The sequence below is a fragment of the Mirounga angustirostris genome, unplaced genomic scaffold (genome assembly GCF_029215605.1).
Source record: "Mirounga angustirostris isolate CCGP_5_RB_7025 unplaced genomic scaffold, mMirAng1.0.hap1 SCAF_4, whole genome shotgun sequence".
Taxonomy (NCBI): Eukaryota; Metazoa; Chordata; class Mammalia; order Carnivora; family Phocidae; genus Mirounga; species Mirounga angustirostris.
Genome location: NW_026991712.1, coordinates 170,875,870 through 170,888,394, shown reverse-complemented (window position 1 = coordinate 170,888,394; position 12,525 = coordinate 170,875,870). Strand labels below are relative to the sequence as shown.

General features: G+C 55.6%; 1 protein-coding gene across 1 annotated transcript; it reads right to left on the bottom strand.

Annotated features, from left to right (window-relative positions):
- Positions 1-1,531: 1,531 nt before the first annotated feature.
- On the bottom strand, positions 1,532-8,030 carry SLC30A2 (solute carrier family 30 member 2). Its single transcript, XM_045895483.3, has 8 exons — positions 7,910-8,030; positions 6,997-7,217; positions 6,150-6,296; positions 5,256-5,409; positions 4,360-4,516; positions 3,526-3,631; positions 2,287-2,421; positions 1,532-1,799 (listed from the first exon to the last, which is right to left on the bottom strand). The coding sequence occupies exons 1-8, from the start codon at positions 7,957-7,959 to the stop codon at positions 1,654-1,656; spliced, it is 1,116 nt and encodes a 371-aa protein (XP_045751439.1). The 5' UTR covers positions 7,960-8,030; the 3' UTR covers positions 1,532-1,653.
- Positions 8,031-12,525: the final 4,495 nt, after the last annotated feature.

Below are 12,525 nucleotides of genomic sequence, written 5' to 3'. Positions count from 1 at the left end.
TGCTGTAGAGGGAGGCCTGGGTGACTGAGGCAGAAACCCCAGACCTTCACAGTGGCTATGTGACTTCATAGACTCAACCTCTCTGAGCTTTGGTTTTCTCATCTGTGAAAGCAGAGTCTCTTGAGAGGGGTGTAAGGACTTGGATCCAGGATCCTGGGGCCTGGAGGGGAGAAGGGGTTTGATTCCCCAGAGAGTGAAGTGGAGTAGAACACAGCCACCAGCAGTCCCCCACCTCAGACTTCCAGGCCACATGACTTCCGGCAGATTTTGAGGGGCTGAAGAACCCACTGACCTAGATCACAGGTAAGCCTGGATGACAATGCTTGAACGGCATGAAGAGGTTATTCCATAGATGGGAAGAAAGTAGTTCACAGGGGAAGGCGAGTGACCAACCCTTCCTCAGAGTCCTGCCACGAAATCAGGGCAGAGTCAAGACAAAGTCAGTGCTGCCCCTGGGAGGGGGGGGCTCTTTGGCAAGGTGGCCTCAGGGGGCATCTTTCCAGCATGATGATCAAAGTACGCATTCTTAAAGCAACACTAGGTGCTTAACAAACTTTGCCTCCAGTCCTCAAAACAACCCTGTGAGGTAGGTTCATTCTTAGTCTCTCCTTCTCTGATGAGACCTAAGGGCCACCTAATGAGTGGGGGCGCTGCCTTCTCTGTGAGACCAGGGATAAGTGTCCCCTCTGCATCTTGTAAACACAAGCTGCCCCTAATTCGGGAATCTACATACACCTCAGGAAGCCAATGTCTCCCATCTGTTGTACAACCAACCCCTCTTTGTCTTCCATCCTCAAGTTCTGAGGTCAGGCCACACCAGCCACAGCGCTGGCCCAATCACATCGGATGGCAGGCTCTGAGATCCCTGAGACTCTATCAGGACAAGAGAAGGGGGCAGGGGCTGTGGGGCCATGAGGGCAGGACCCATGCTGAAAGCCCTGCCCCCACCACCACCATCTGGGGCAAGGGAATCATTGTGTTGGCACAGGGTTCCTGCGCTGGGGGAATAAGGAAAGAAGAAACCAGCCAGGTCCTGACGCAGTCAGAAGCCTCCTCCCTCCAGGAAAGGGAAACGTGGCTCAGAACTGAAGTGACTAAGGCACGGGCAGGCCTCAGAGGCCTGCTGGTTTCCCACCTCAGAGGGACAGGTCGGGGAGTGCAGGGTCCTCACAACCCCCAACCCCCCCTTACACCATATTGTTAGAGGCAGAGGGAGAAGGACTTCTTCACAGATTCATAAGGCAAAGGCCAGACTGAAATGAGGAAGAAGGTAGGTGGGAAAGGGGACGTTGGAGCCGGTCTCCCCTCTGTCAGCCCTCACTGTGCCTCCCTGCCTTTCTGGAGGCTGGTGGTAGGAAGGCATTAGCTGAGGATTAGACCCAAACCCAGCCCCGCCAGGCACCAACCCAGAAGCTGGAGGAGCAGGGTCATACTAGCTTTACACTTGCCATGTCTCCATCCTTAAACTGGCTATCTAGTCAGATGGGGGAGGCAGGGGACAGTTCCTTCACCACTCAACACAGAGCAGAGGTCAGGAGAGGGACCCGCTTTATGACACAGCCAGGGAGCCCGAGTCCTGGCTGGGCCTGGCGGACACTCAGCCCCACCAGCGGCAGGTCCGGTCCATGCCTCAGTTGACACCTGGCCAGGCAGTCAGTCGGAGGGGCCTTGGCACGCCTGACAGTCCTTCATGTCCTCAGAGTAGTCTTCGATCTGGATGGTCATGGTGTGGAAGTGGAACTTGCCCTGCAGGCGGGTGCTGGCTGCCTTCAGCACAGCCTGGCCATCTGCATTCTGAGCTAGGGGCCGAGAGGACACACCAGGAGAGGCACCAGACAACGATTTACTCACTCGGGCCCTGAGGAAGGATCGGGAGCCCAGCTCATTCCCTACCCCCCAGCACGACAGGGTACGGGCATCAGGAAGGCCCCCCACCCCGATCCCACCCCTGCACTGGGCCACCTTCGGGTTCCCATACTTGGCACGATCCCGGAGAGCAGGGGCAGCCGTGGCTTTAAGGCTGGGAATCTATGCGCTGCCACCTAGGCGCTGGCAAAGCCTGGGCAAGTGACGTGACCGCCCCACCCCAGTCCCAGCCTCAGTTTCTTCATCTATAAATGGGATTGTGATGACCAAATGAACTAAGGTCTCTAAAGTGCTCAGCGTGGGGCCAGGTTCAAAGCAGCGGCGCTGCAGACGTGTGAGGTCATCGGGTGCTTCGGGGCTGGCCCCAGGCCTCCGGCGGTCTCTGTCCCTCACCCCGCCCTGAGGACCCTGGCCACTCACCGATGGCGATGTGGACCGACAGCACGGGCTGGGCCACAGTCAAGGCCCAGATGTGCAGGCTGTGCAAGGCTTCCACGCCTTCCACCGACAGCAGCAGATCCCGAACGGCTGTGAAGTCCACACCCTTGGGGGTCCCTGAGGGGCACGGGGACAGGGGCTTAAGGAGCCTGCTCCCTCCCGCCCCTGCCGGTTCCTGCTGTTCAAATGCTGCCTCCTCACAGAAGAGCGCCCTGGCCAGCAGATCTGATGCTGCCCCACCCCCCAAATGATCTCCATCATATCGCCCTTTTGTGTTTTCCTCCTCACGCCTGACACTGTCTGAAATGACCCCGTCAGTCTCTTGCCCGTGTCCCCTTCTAAAACGGAAATTCCACAAGCGCGGGACAGTCTCCTTTGTTGACCACCGTATCCTCAGTGCCTAGAACAGTGCCTGGTCCAGAGCAGGTGCCCAGTGACTATTCTTTGGAAGGGAAGAAGGGAACCTGGGGACCCCTGCACCCACATGGGGCATCAACATCGTCACTTGTATCCGGGTTGGTCACACTCCTGGGGAAAATGCTCCCACCTGCAGCCACACACTCCCGCTGACTCCAAATCAGCACCCAACTGCAGACTGACCCTGGCCGCACAGAGCCCCATGACCCCGCCACCCTGGGCCACAAGGAAGCTGGTGAACGTGGTAACTCAGGGCGGACCATTTGCCAGCACTGAGGAAGCCCCCGGAGCCGAGCCACATGCTCCCCGAGGCGGAGGCCTCAGAAAGGAAGGCACTGAGCTGGAGGGCATTTGGGAGGCTTGTCCAACACCCACCATCTTGTTTTCTGAGCCTCAGTCTGCTTCCTGTGCCACAGGAAGCAGAATCCTGTCCCTCTCTCTGCCCCAGCAAAGGCAGATGGAGACTGAGGAGGTATATGGGGGAGGGGTGGAGCATCCCGTGCTACAGACACCCCCTAGAAGCTACCTGACTAGGCAGGGAGGACACACCCCGGCAGGGAGGGGACACCATGCGGCTAGAGGGAAGGGAAGGTTCGGTCCAGGGGACATTTCTAGGAACAGCCACACCTGAGGGCTCAGCTCGATGCCAAGACCGGCCTGGGGCCCCAGGAGGTTTCCTAGCCTGTGCCAGGCTCCAAGACCATGGCTCCCTGCCAGTGTGCTGGGACTCCCCTGCCCCCCCCCCCACAAACTTGTTAGTGCTGGAGAGCCCAGAGCAAAAGGAGAGCCCCAAGCCCAGGTTACCTTCCATCAGCACTAGGATCACATCTCTCAGGATGGTCAAGGTTGTCCCCAAGACCAGGATGGAGAAGAGGAAGGTGCAGATGGGGTCTACATACTTGTACTCTGGCTACAGAAAAAGGGGAAGGCAGAGCTGCGGCTCACCACCCAACATCTCAGCCTCTCTCCCCCTGCCCACCCAGTGCTGAGTCGGGGAGAGGGGCTCTCTGCGGGGCGGGCACAAGCCTTCCCCTGGCTCTGTCTACCAGTTCTCTACCTTGGCTCCTGTGTCCACAAGAACAGGCAGGGCAGATCACAGCTCAGGATGAGGCACAGTCCCTTCCCACCCCTCCTTGCCCAAGGGACGGATGTGTGAACAAAACTAAAAGGAATCTTAGACACCAGTGGTCCAACATCTCATTTTATAGATGGAGAAACCGAGGATCAGTGCACGCAAAGGACTGTATATCACACGGGTAGCAAGGGGTGGAGCCAGGCTTGAACCCCAACACCTACTACACCACTCTGCCTCTATGTGATCTGCCCCAAGCAGTGGCAGCCCACAGGCCTGGGGGTTGGACTCTGGCTCCACGATATCCCTGGTGTGTGATACCATCCAGGTCACTGAACCTTTCTGAGCTGCAGAAAACACCACCAGCTGCTCTTCAGGATTGTTGTGAAGATCAGAGGTGCTGACACTTGGTGGGCATTGGGTAAAGGTTCCTTCCCTCTCCACACACAGCTGGGAGGGAGCTAGAACCTGGAAAGGGCCATGTGTAGAGAGGAGCCCCCAGATGATCTATACTCTCCCGCCCACACCCACCCCCGAGCCTACCTCCCTCTGTCCCCAGCTCTGACCTTGAAGTATAAGATATAGGCTGCCACCAAGACGCCTATGCTCTGCAGAAAGTCTCCAATCACATGGATAAAGGCAGCTCGGACACTGGGATTCTCCTGCTGCTGGCCGGTGTCGTGGCTGTGCCCGTGGCCAGACTGGTGAAGAGTCAACCCCATTCTGCAGAAGCAGAGACAAAGCCAAGGGCTCGCTGATGTAGCAGGCAGAGGCCCCCCAGTAGGGCTGGCCTGCCTGTGGGACAGAAATCCTAATCCCCAAGCTGCCTGTTCCCTTTGCCTGGTGAGGATCCCAACCCATGGCCTTGGTTCAGAGAACCACAGGAGAACAGGCTTAGCTCCAATGCCAGGCTAATCTGGGCACAAAGATGCCAAATCTCAGAACAGGAGGGCACCATGGAGGTCATCTAGTTCCCCCCACCCTTTCACAGAAGGGGAAGCTGAGGCCTAGAGAGGGAAGGGACTTGCCCAAGACCACTGAGCAAGGGAGAGGAAGCCCAAACAAGACACCCATGTTCCACAGACCCTGCCTCTCGCTGACACCAATTTCAGGCACACCAGCTTGAAAAAGAACTTGGGATTCTGCCCCTAGGGACATCTGCTCCTGTAAGAGCTAGACTCATGCCTTCCCATTTCAGGTATGAAGGCTCCTGGTTTATTCACACACACGTATGGGGGGAGGAGTTGGCGGTAGAGATGATGCTGGCCCAGACTCCCAGCTCTCAATGGCCTCAGCCTAGGCCTAAGGCAGGACTGAGGTGCTCCAGGAACCAGAGCTCAGGCCACTAGGGAAATTCTGGTCCTGCGGCCTGTGCATGGCCTCCTTCCACTGAGAACAGGCATGCAAATGTTCGTGTGAAAAGTGGGAGGGAGGACTCACCGGGAACGGAGGCCACACTCACATGATATTCACGGCCACAGCGCAGCCCGACGTGATCAGCATGGTCCCCCCTTCAATCTCATAGTCCCCAGAGATAAGCCGCTCCACCGCCAGGAACACCAGCACTCCAGTCACGACCCAGATGGACAGTACAGAAAGCAGGGCTCCCAGGATCTCTGAGGAAGAACCCAACCCCCAACACCCATCTTAGCATGGGGCCCTAAAACTGAGGAGGACTCCCCATCCCTCCACGATCTCCCTGCCCCCTCCCTGCACAGTCAGGGCCTGGATCCACCTGGGCTCTGCTGAAGGTATGGCTGGCATGGTCATGCCTTACCTCACCACTCATCTGTCAGAGTACGTCAGAGCTAGAAGGAACTGAAGAAGTCACCTGGGTCAACCCTTTTTGTTTTACATGTAAAGAAACTGACTTACTAAAATAGATACCTATTGCTCAGCTGACAAACTGAGGCTTCTGAGGAAAGACTGGGCCATCTCCCACCACAAGGAAAATGACCGTGCAGCCCAGAAATGAACTAAAGGGGCCTTAGAGCCTCTATCTTCCAGAAGGCTTTGCTGACCTTTCCCTGCCCGGGAAATTATTCCACATGGAATTATGTGCAGAGTTAATGCCATACATAGTCATTTCTCCTTGAAGTTTGGCCATTTCATTTCTTAGGAAGGTGAACTCTCCTTCTCTGCAGACTGGAAGTTCCCAGAGGACAGGGGACCAGGGCTCCCCCATCAGACTGGGAGCTACCAGAGGACAGAAGCCAAAACGGACATCCTCTTCCCCAACCCAAGTCACCCTCCTGGTCTCACTCAGGGATCCACCTGTTGCAGCCACCAAAGAACACCAAAAGTCTTGACCCGCCCCCTCTTCCAACCCCATTCCCACCCCAACCAGGGTCCTCACCGGCTCGCTGCCAGCCGAAGTTCATAGTCTTGGTGGCTGGTCGGGAGGACATCCAGAGAGAAAAGAGGCTGACGAGCATGCTGGCAAAGTCAGTGAGCAAGTGGGCTGCATCGGTCATGACTGCCAAGCTGTGAGCTAGGTACCCACCTGCAGGGGCGGGACCAGGGAGATGGAGGGGCCTTATCAGCTCCCCGTGGAGCCAACTTCCCAGACTGCATGTGCAGCAGGGAAACCACAGGCTCTGGAGAAAGACCATGGATTTGGGACCTCTCCACCCATTAGCTGGGTAACCATGGGCAAGAGACTAACTTTCTCTGAGCCTCAACTTCTGTGAAATGGGACTGACACTATCTACTTAGAGGGTGACTGTGAAAATCAAGTTCAAATAGGGCCTGGAAAGCATAGGAGGCACTCAGGAAATGCTCTTTCCTTCTAGGCATTCAGGCCATCCCTTACACAATGGTTGTGCATGATCTTGGGCAGATTACTTAACCCTAATGTGCCTTAGTTTCATCATCTGTAAAAGAAGAATAACAACACCCACACGACAGTACAGGCTTGTCAGGAGGACTGGATGTGATAACCTGTATGTAAAAGACTCAGCATACTGAATGTTCAAGAAGTGCGGCTATTAGTAGTTTCTTTTTAATTAAGTAGGCTCCACACCCAGTGTGGGGCTTGAACTCACGACCCTGAGATCAAGCGGTGCATGCTCTACCAACTGAGCCAGACAGATGCCCGGAGGCTATTAGTATTAATATTACTGGGCACATCCTGGAAAAAAGCCTTTTGGATCATGAGACTATCCATGCACCCAATTTCATTTAATTAGCACAAAGGTTCTTACCAACGACTTCCCCAATCATGAACACCAGGCAGATGGCAGAGGCCACATAAAGCTGTCGCCGGGCCCGCTCCTTCTTGGGGTCGAAGTGACTGCCAGGACCCTTCTGGGCATGACAGTAATGATTATTCTCAGTGACTAGCTCAATGGCCTGCAAGTCCAGGCCAGATGGGGGCAGTGGGATCCAGCCAGTCCCCTCCTGCCACAGAGATCCAGTGTAAGACCTGGCCAGAGAGGATGGGAGAAGGCAGACTCAGCTCTGAGTTGGGGGCAAGGAGGGCTGACTCCAGTCCTATCTCTCTATGGGGCCTTGGCAAACGTTCCCACGTGTCCAATTCAAAGAATAGCTAAGGACACTCCAAGCTCGACAGTCCCTGTGGAGTAACCAGAAACTCGTGTCGGGAGTGGGGTGCTGGGGAAATGACCAGTCCAGGAGTCTTGGGGTCTTAGCCCAGGGTGTTCCCTCCTCCCCCACCCCACCCGTGGCAAAGCCGGAGGAGGCAAAGACCTTGGGACGTGGCCAAGGGGCAAGGCCAGTGCAGCCAAGCACGGAGAAGGAACAGAGCTCAGACTCAGGGAGAAGGGCAGATGCCCCTCTTGTGCACTTGGGGACACAGGGCCTCTCAGGGCGGGGCTGCCCGGGGGCAAAGTGTCGGGCCAAGGGCGGGGCTCCAGGCATGCGACTGCCCACTAGCGGGCAGGGGTCAGGATCTGTGCTCAGCCTCGAGGGGGCGGGGTGGGGGGGGGAGTGATTCCCCCTGCCCAAGCTCGATTTCCCCTTTCCCTCCCCTCCCTCCGCCCCCACTGTGTGGTCCCGGTTCAAGCCGCCGGCAGAACCGTCCACGGTAAACCGCAAACCCAGGAGATGCGTCCGGTGCCGCTCAAATCCCCGCCGCTCCGCAGGCTCTCGCCTTACCGGGCTCCGGGCCTGGCGTCCACCAGACGCTGCTTCTCGGTGGGCTCCATGCGGCCCCGCGCGCCCCGCGCGCCCCGCGCGCCCCGCGCTGGGTCCGGGAAGCCGCGCGCGGCCGCCGCGCCCAGTGCGCCCTGGAAGTTGCGCGCGGGACGCTGCGCAGCGCGCGCCCACCCGCCCGAGGGCCCCGCGCCCGCCCCCGCCGCCCCTGCGCTCGCGCCTCTCGCCCGCCGGCCGCTTCGCGAGGCCGCGCCCGCCCGGGCCGCGCTGGGGCCGTCCCGCCGCCGCTCCGGCCGCTCCGGCCGCTCCGGCTGCTCCAGCCCGTCCGCGCCGGCCGCTGCGCCCCGCGCCCGCCCGCTTTATCCGGCCCCGGCCACCCCGTGTGAAGCGGCTCGCTGCGCGTCGTGTGCAAAAGCCGCGGGGAAGGGGGAGGGGAGGCCGGCTGCAAAGGGTTCCCCGGCGCTGCCCCCGAGCACCCCGTCTCCAGCGCCCCCGGGGCCCGACGAGCCGACCCCGCGTGACCTGGGCCTGGGCGACGGCTGCGCGCGCTCTCGGCCGCGCGCGGCTGGCCGCATCCCGCCGAGGCGTTCTCGGACCTGGGTTTGTGGAAATCCGCTTTGGGTCCCCTGAGAGCACATCCCCCTCGGGAATGTGGCTCCCGAGGCTAGGTGTGTCTTCCCCTCAGGCTGGAGACTCCCGAGGTTGGCTGCGTTCTTCCGCTCGGACGAGGGGGTCTCCTGGGGGCGGGATATGCGTGCCCTCGGGCTGGGGCAGGAGCCCTCCTTAGGACTGGCTGGGACTGATGGACCCCTCCTAGCCACCGAAGCGGCGCCCGTTCCTGCCCTCCGCGCGCTCCGATCACTATCTGGAGTAGCTTCATCTCCACCCCTACTAGCGCAGTGTGGCCCTTCAGCAGCAGTCACCCTCTGCGAAGAACAGACACCACCACCACCCTCCCTTCCCTGCCCTGCAACAGCTCACAGAAGCCCCAGGAAGGTGCTAGATGTGGTGTTCCACGGGAGAAGCTGGCCTGTCTGTGTTGGCTTGGTGCCCCACCCACTTTAAGCTGCGTCTTCTCACAGCGGTTCCGTTCCGGGCAGGGGGTGGGGGGTGTCAGGACCTTATGGTCTAGCCTTATGGATGGACTCCGATAGGGGCCCATTATATAGAAAGAACTTTGGACTGCTGACCTCTCTGCCCAGTCACTCCATCATCCCCAATGCCCTTGGTCTAGGGGACCATGGCCTGGCTATGTCCCTTCACATAGACAAGTGTCTCAGGTGCAAGCCACTTGCCCACACCACTGGGGATAAAGAGGGTTCCTTCAGTCTCTCCCGGACAAGAGTCATTTTATTTGGAGACCAGTGCAAGGAGTGAGGGTGACAGCACCATGCCTTCCTAGACTGGGTACCCACTGAGTGCCTTTCCGCCCCCTCTGGACGCTAGGTGTGAAAAACGTTTACCTTAAGCTTTGTGCTTTTCCTGGTATAGTCTAAGAACCAGTAGATCCAGCAGTACCTGGAAAAGGTGTTAAAATGCAGGTTCCCAAAACGCTGCATCAAACCAACTCAACCAGAATCTTATAACATGGGGCGCCTGGGTAGCTCAGTCGGTTAAGTATCTGACTTCCCCTGGGGTCATGATCCCAGGGTCCTGGGATCCAGCGTCCCATTGAGGGGTCTGTTTGTCCCTCTCCCTCTGCTCCCCCCCCTTACGCGCTCTCTCTCGCAAATAAATAAATAAAATCTTTTTTAAAAAAGAATCTTATAACTTATTTGATGGGAAAATGTTTATGCTTTAAAAAGCATATTTTTATGTCCCTTGTTTCCTTCGATGCAGAGCACATTGTAAGTTCTCAATAAATGCAGATTTACAAATTGGATTCAGATGTATATATTCATTTTATGAAAAAAAAATTTGTCAGATTTCCTTTAAATTAATACTTTCCAAGATGCACTTTAATTGATTTGCAAGAGTTTGACCAGTCAAGACTTTGATATAGTGAAAAAGTGCTAGGTCCATTTATATTATTATATACCTGGCTCCAGAGATTGCCAGGAGGTCTACATGAATGACCTAGCAGTTCTCAGACCTCAACCTGAGGAATTTTTTTTTTTAAAGATTTTACTTATTTGACAGAGAGAGACACAGCGAGAGAGGGAACACAAGCAGGAGGAGTGGGAGAGGGAAAGCAGGCTTCCCGCCGAGCAGGGAGCCCGATGTGGGACTCGATACCAGGACCCTGGGACCGTGACCTGAGCCGAAGGCAGATGCTTAACAACTGAGCCACCCAGGCGCCCCCTGAGGAATTTTATTTTAAAAATATAGTTTCCAGGGGCGCCTGGGTGGCTCAGTCTGCTAAGCATCTGACTTGATTTCTGCTGGGGTCATGATCTCAAGGTTGTAGGATCCGGCCCGGTGTTGGGCTCCACGCTCAGCATGGTCTGCTTGAGATTCCCTCTCCCTCTCTCCCTTTGCCCCTCCTCCCACTCCAGCACATGCTCTCTCTCAAATAAATAAATATATCTTTTTTAAAAATAAGAGTACTTTATCTAAAGTGTTGAAGGATAAAAATGATATGATATCTGGGATTTGTTCCCGAATAATCCCAGTGCTGGGACTGGGGAATGATAGAGAAGAAACAAATGTGTCAAAACCTGTTGAAACTGACTGATGGGTACATTATACTATTCCCTTTACCTTTCCATATGTTTGAAATTTTCCTGAATTAGAGGTTTAGGGAAAAATAAACCTTTTCTGGTGATTCTAATGCAGCAGGCTATGAAACCATATTGAGGATTCATTGGAATAACCCCTTTGAAGCTTTCCTCTCTACAGCATGATCTTTTAAGTTTTTGATCAAGAACCCTTCATACTACCCTTAAGTGTTCTGGTTTGCGAGGACAAGCAGAGCCCTTTGTGTGGCCAAGTAGAGATCCTCCCATTTGCAATCAAGACATACCTCCCCGGAATTAAAACTTGACTAGCTTTGACTGCCTTCCCTCTTCTCTGTGATAAGTGACAAGATAGTGGACTGATAGGCCTGTTTCTCATGTTATCAGCAACCCGCAGAAGAAATCTGGAGGCAGAATGTGGACAGGTTGTAATACTCTTGTGATTTCAAAATGATGAACACCTCTCTCTTTCTGGCTGCAAATGCCTTCGGTCTTTTATAGGAAGATACTTCAGGACTATAAAGAAAAGCAAGTGTGTGATTATCAAAAAGGGACACGATAGGGGCGCCTGGGTGGCTCAGTCGTTAAGTGTCTGCCTTCGGCTCGGGTCATGATCCCAGGGTCCTGGGATCGAGCCCCGCATCGGGCTCCCTGCTCCACGGGAAGCCTGCTTCTCCCTCTCCCATTCCCCTGCTTGTATTCCCTCTCTCGCTGTGTCTCTCTCTGTCAAATAAATAAATAAAATCTTTAAAAAAAAAAAAAAAAAAGGGACACGATAATGGCTACCTCCCAGGAGGGGGTCACATGGGGCTTCCAGGGGCTGGCAGTGTTCTTTTTCTTGCTTTTGCACAGTAGCAACACAGAACTTCATTATGCAGCAGTTTCTTTCTTTCTTTCTTTCTTTCTTTTTTTTAAAGATTTTATTTATTCATTTGACAGAGAGAGACATAGCGAGAGAGGGAACACAAGCAGGGGGAGTGGGAGAGGGAGAAGCAGGCTTCCCCGCGGTGCAGGGAGCCCGATGCGGGGCTCGATCCCAGGACCCTGGGATCATGACCTGAGCCGAAGGCAGATGCTTAACGACTGAGCCACCCAGGTGCCCCATCTTTCTTTTTTTTATGCAGCAGTTTCTTAAACTCTACAGCTTGTTTTGTTTACTTGTGTGTAATATATTACACAATTTGTGTGGAGGCTGCTTTTAGGCAAACAGGCTTGAGTGATGGAATGTAGAAAGGGCTCACAGCAACCCCCTGGCTGAATACAGACAGGCCCATCAGGCGACCCACCTCAAAATGTCCATAGGCCCGAACTAGCCAATGGGCTACTTACAACGAGACACAGCTACCAAAAAGGGGAAAGATTCCATACATCACCACACCTCCTCATCTCCCCCTTTATAAACAGCTACCACCCACTGTCCCCTTGCAGACAGCCTCACCTCTGCTCCCTTGTATTCAGTATTCAGTAAACTTCCATCTCCTTTGTTCTGCTGCAGGTGAATTCTTGTCATCGCCTGCACCACCAGCTACCCCCCCATCAGTCGCCCCAAATTTGGGGACTCTCATCTGATCAGGAGAGACATCCCGTTTAGATACCACATTTGGTGGCCCATTTGGGGAGACTTGGTGGCCTCCCCACCCAACACACATCTGGGGGAACCCTGCATTAGGAGCCTTTGCCGGTCTGGGACTCTCCCCGGATTCTCCGGGAATCTCTCAGGACTTTCCCTCGGTAGACCAACTCTAGCACTCCTTGGGGAACTGAACTTGTTTCCGAGGTTCCTGCTTACGGAGATCCAAAGCCCCGAGGGGGAACCAGCTGGACCACCCGTGCCCTGAAGCATGAGAGATTGCCCCTTCTGCCCTTGGGAGAGACCCTTCTCTCCCTCTCCTTTCTCTTTTCAGGCCCACTTCAGTCTAACCCTGGTACCTCCCAGATAACTGA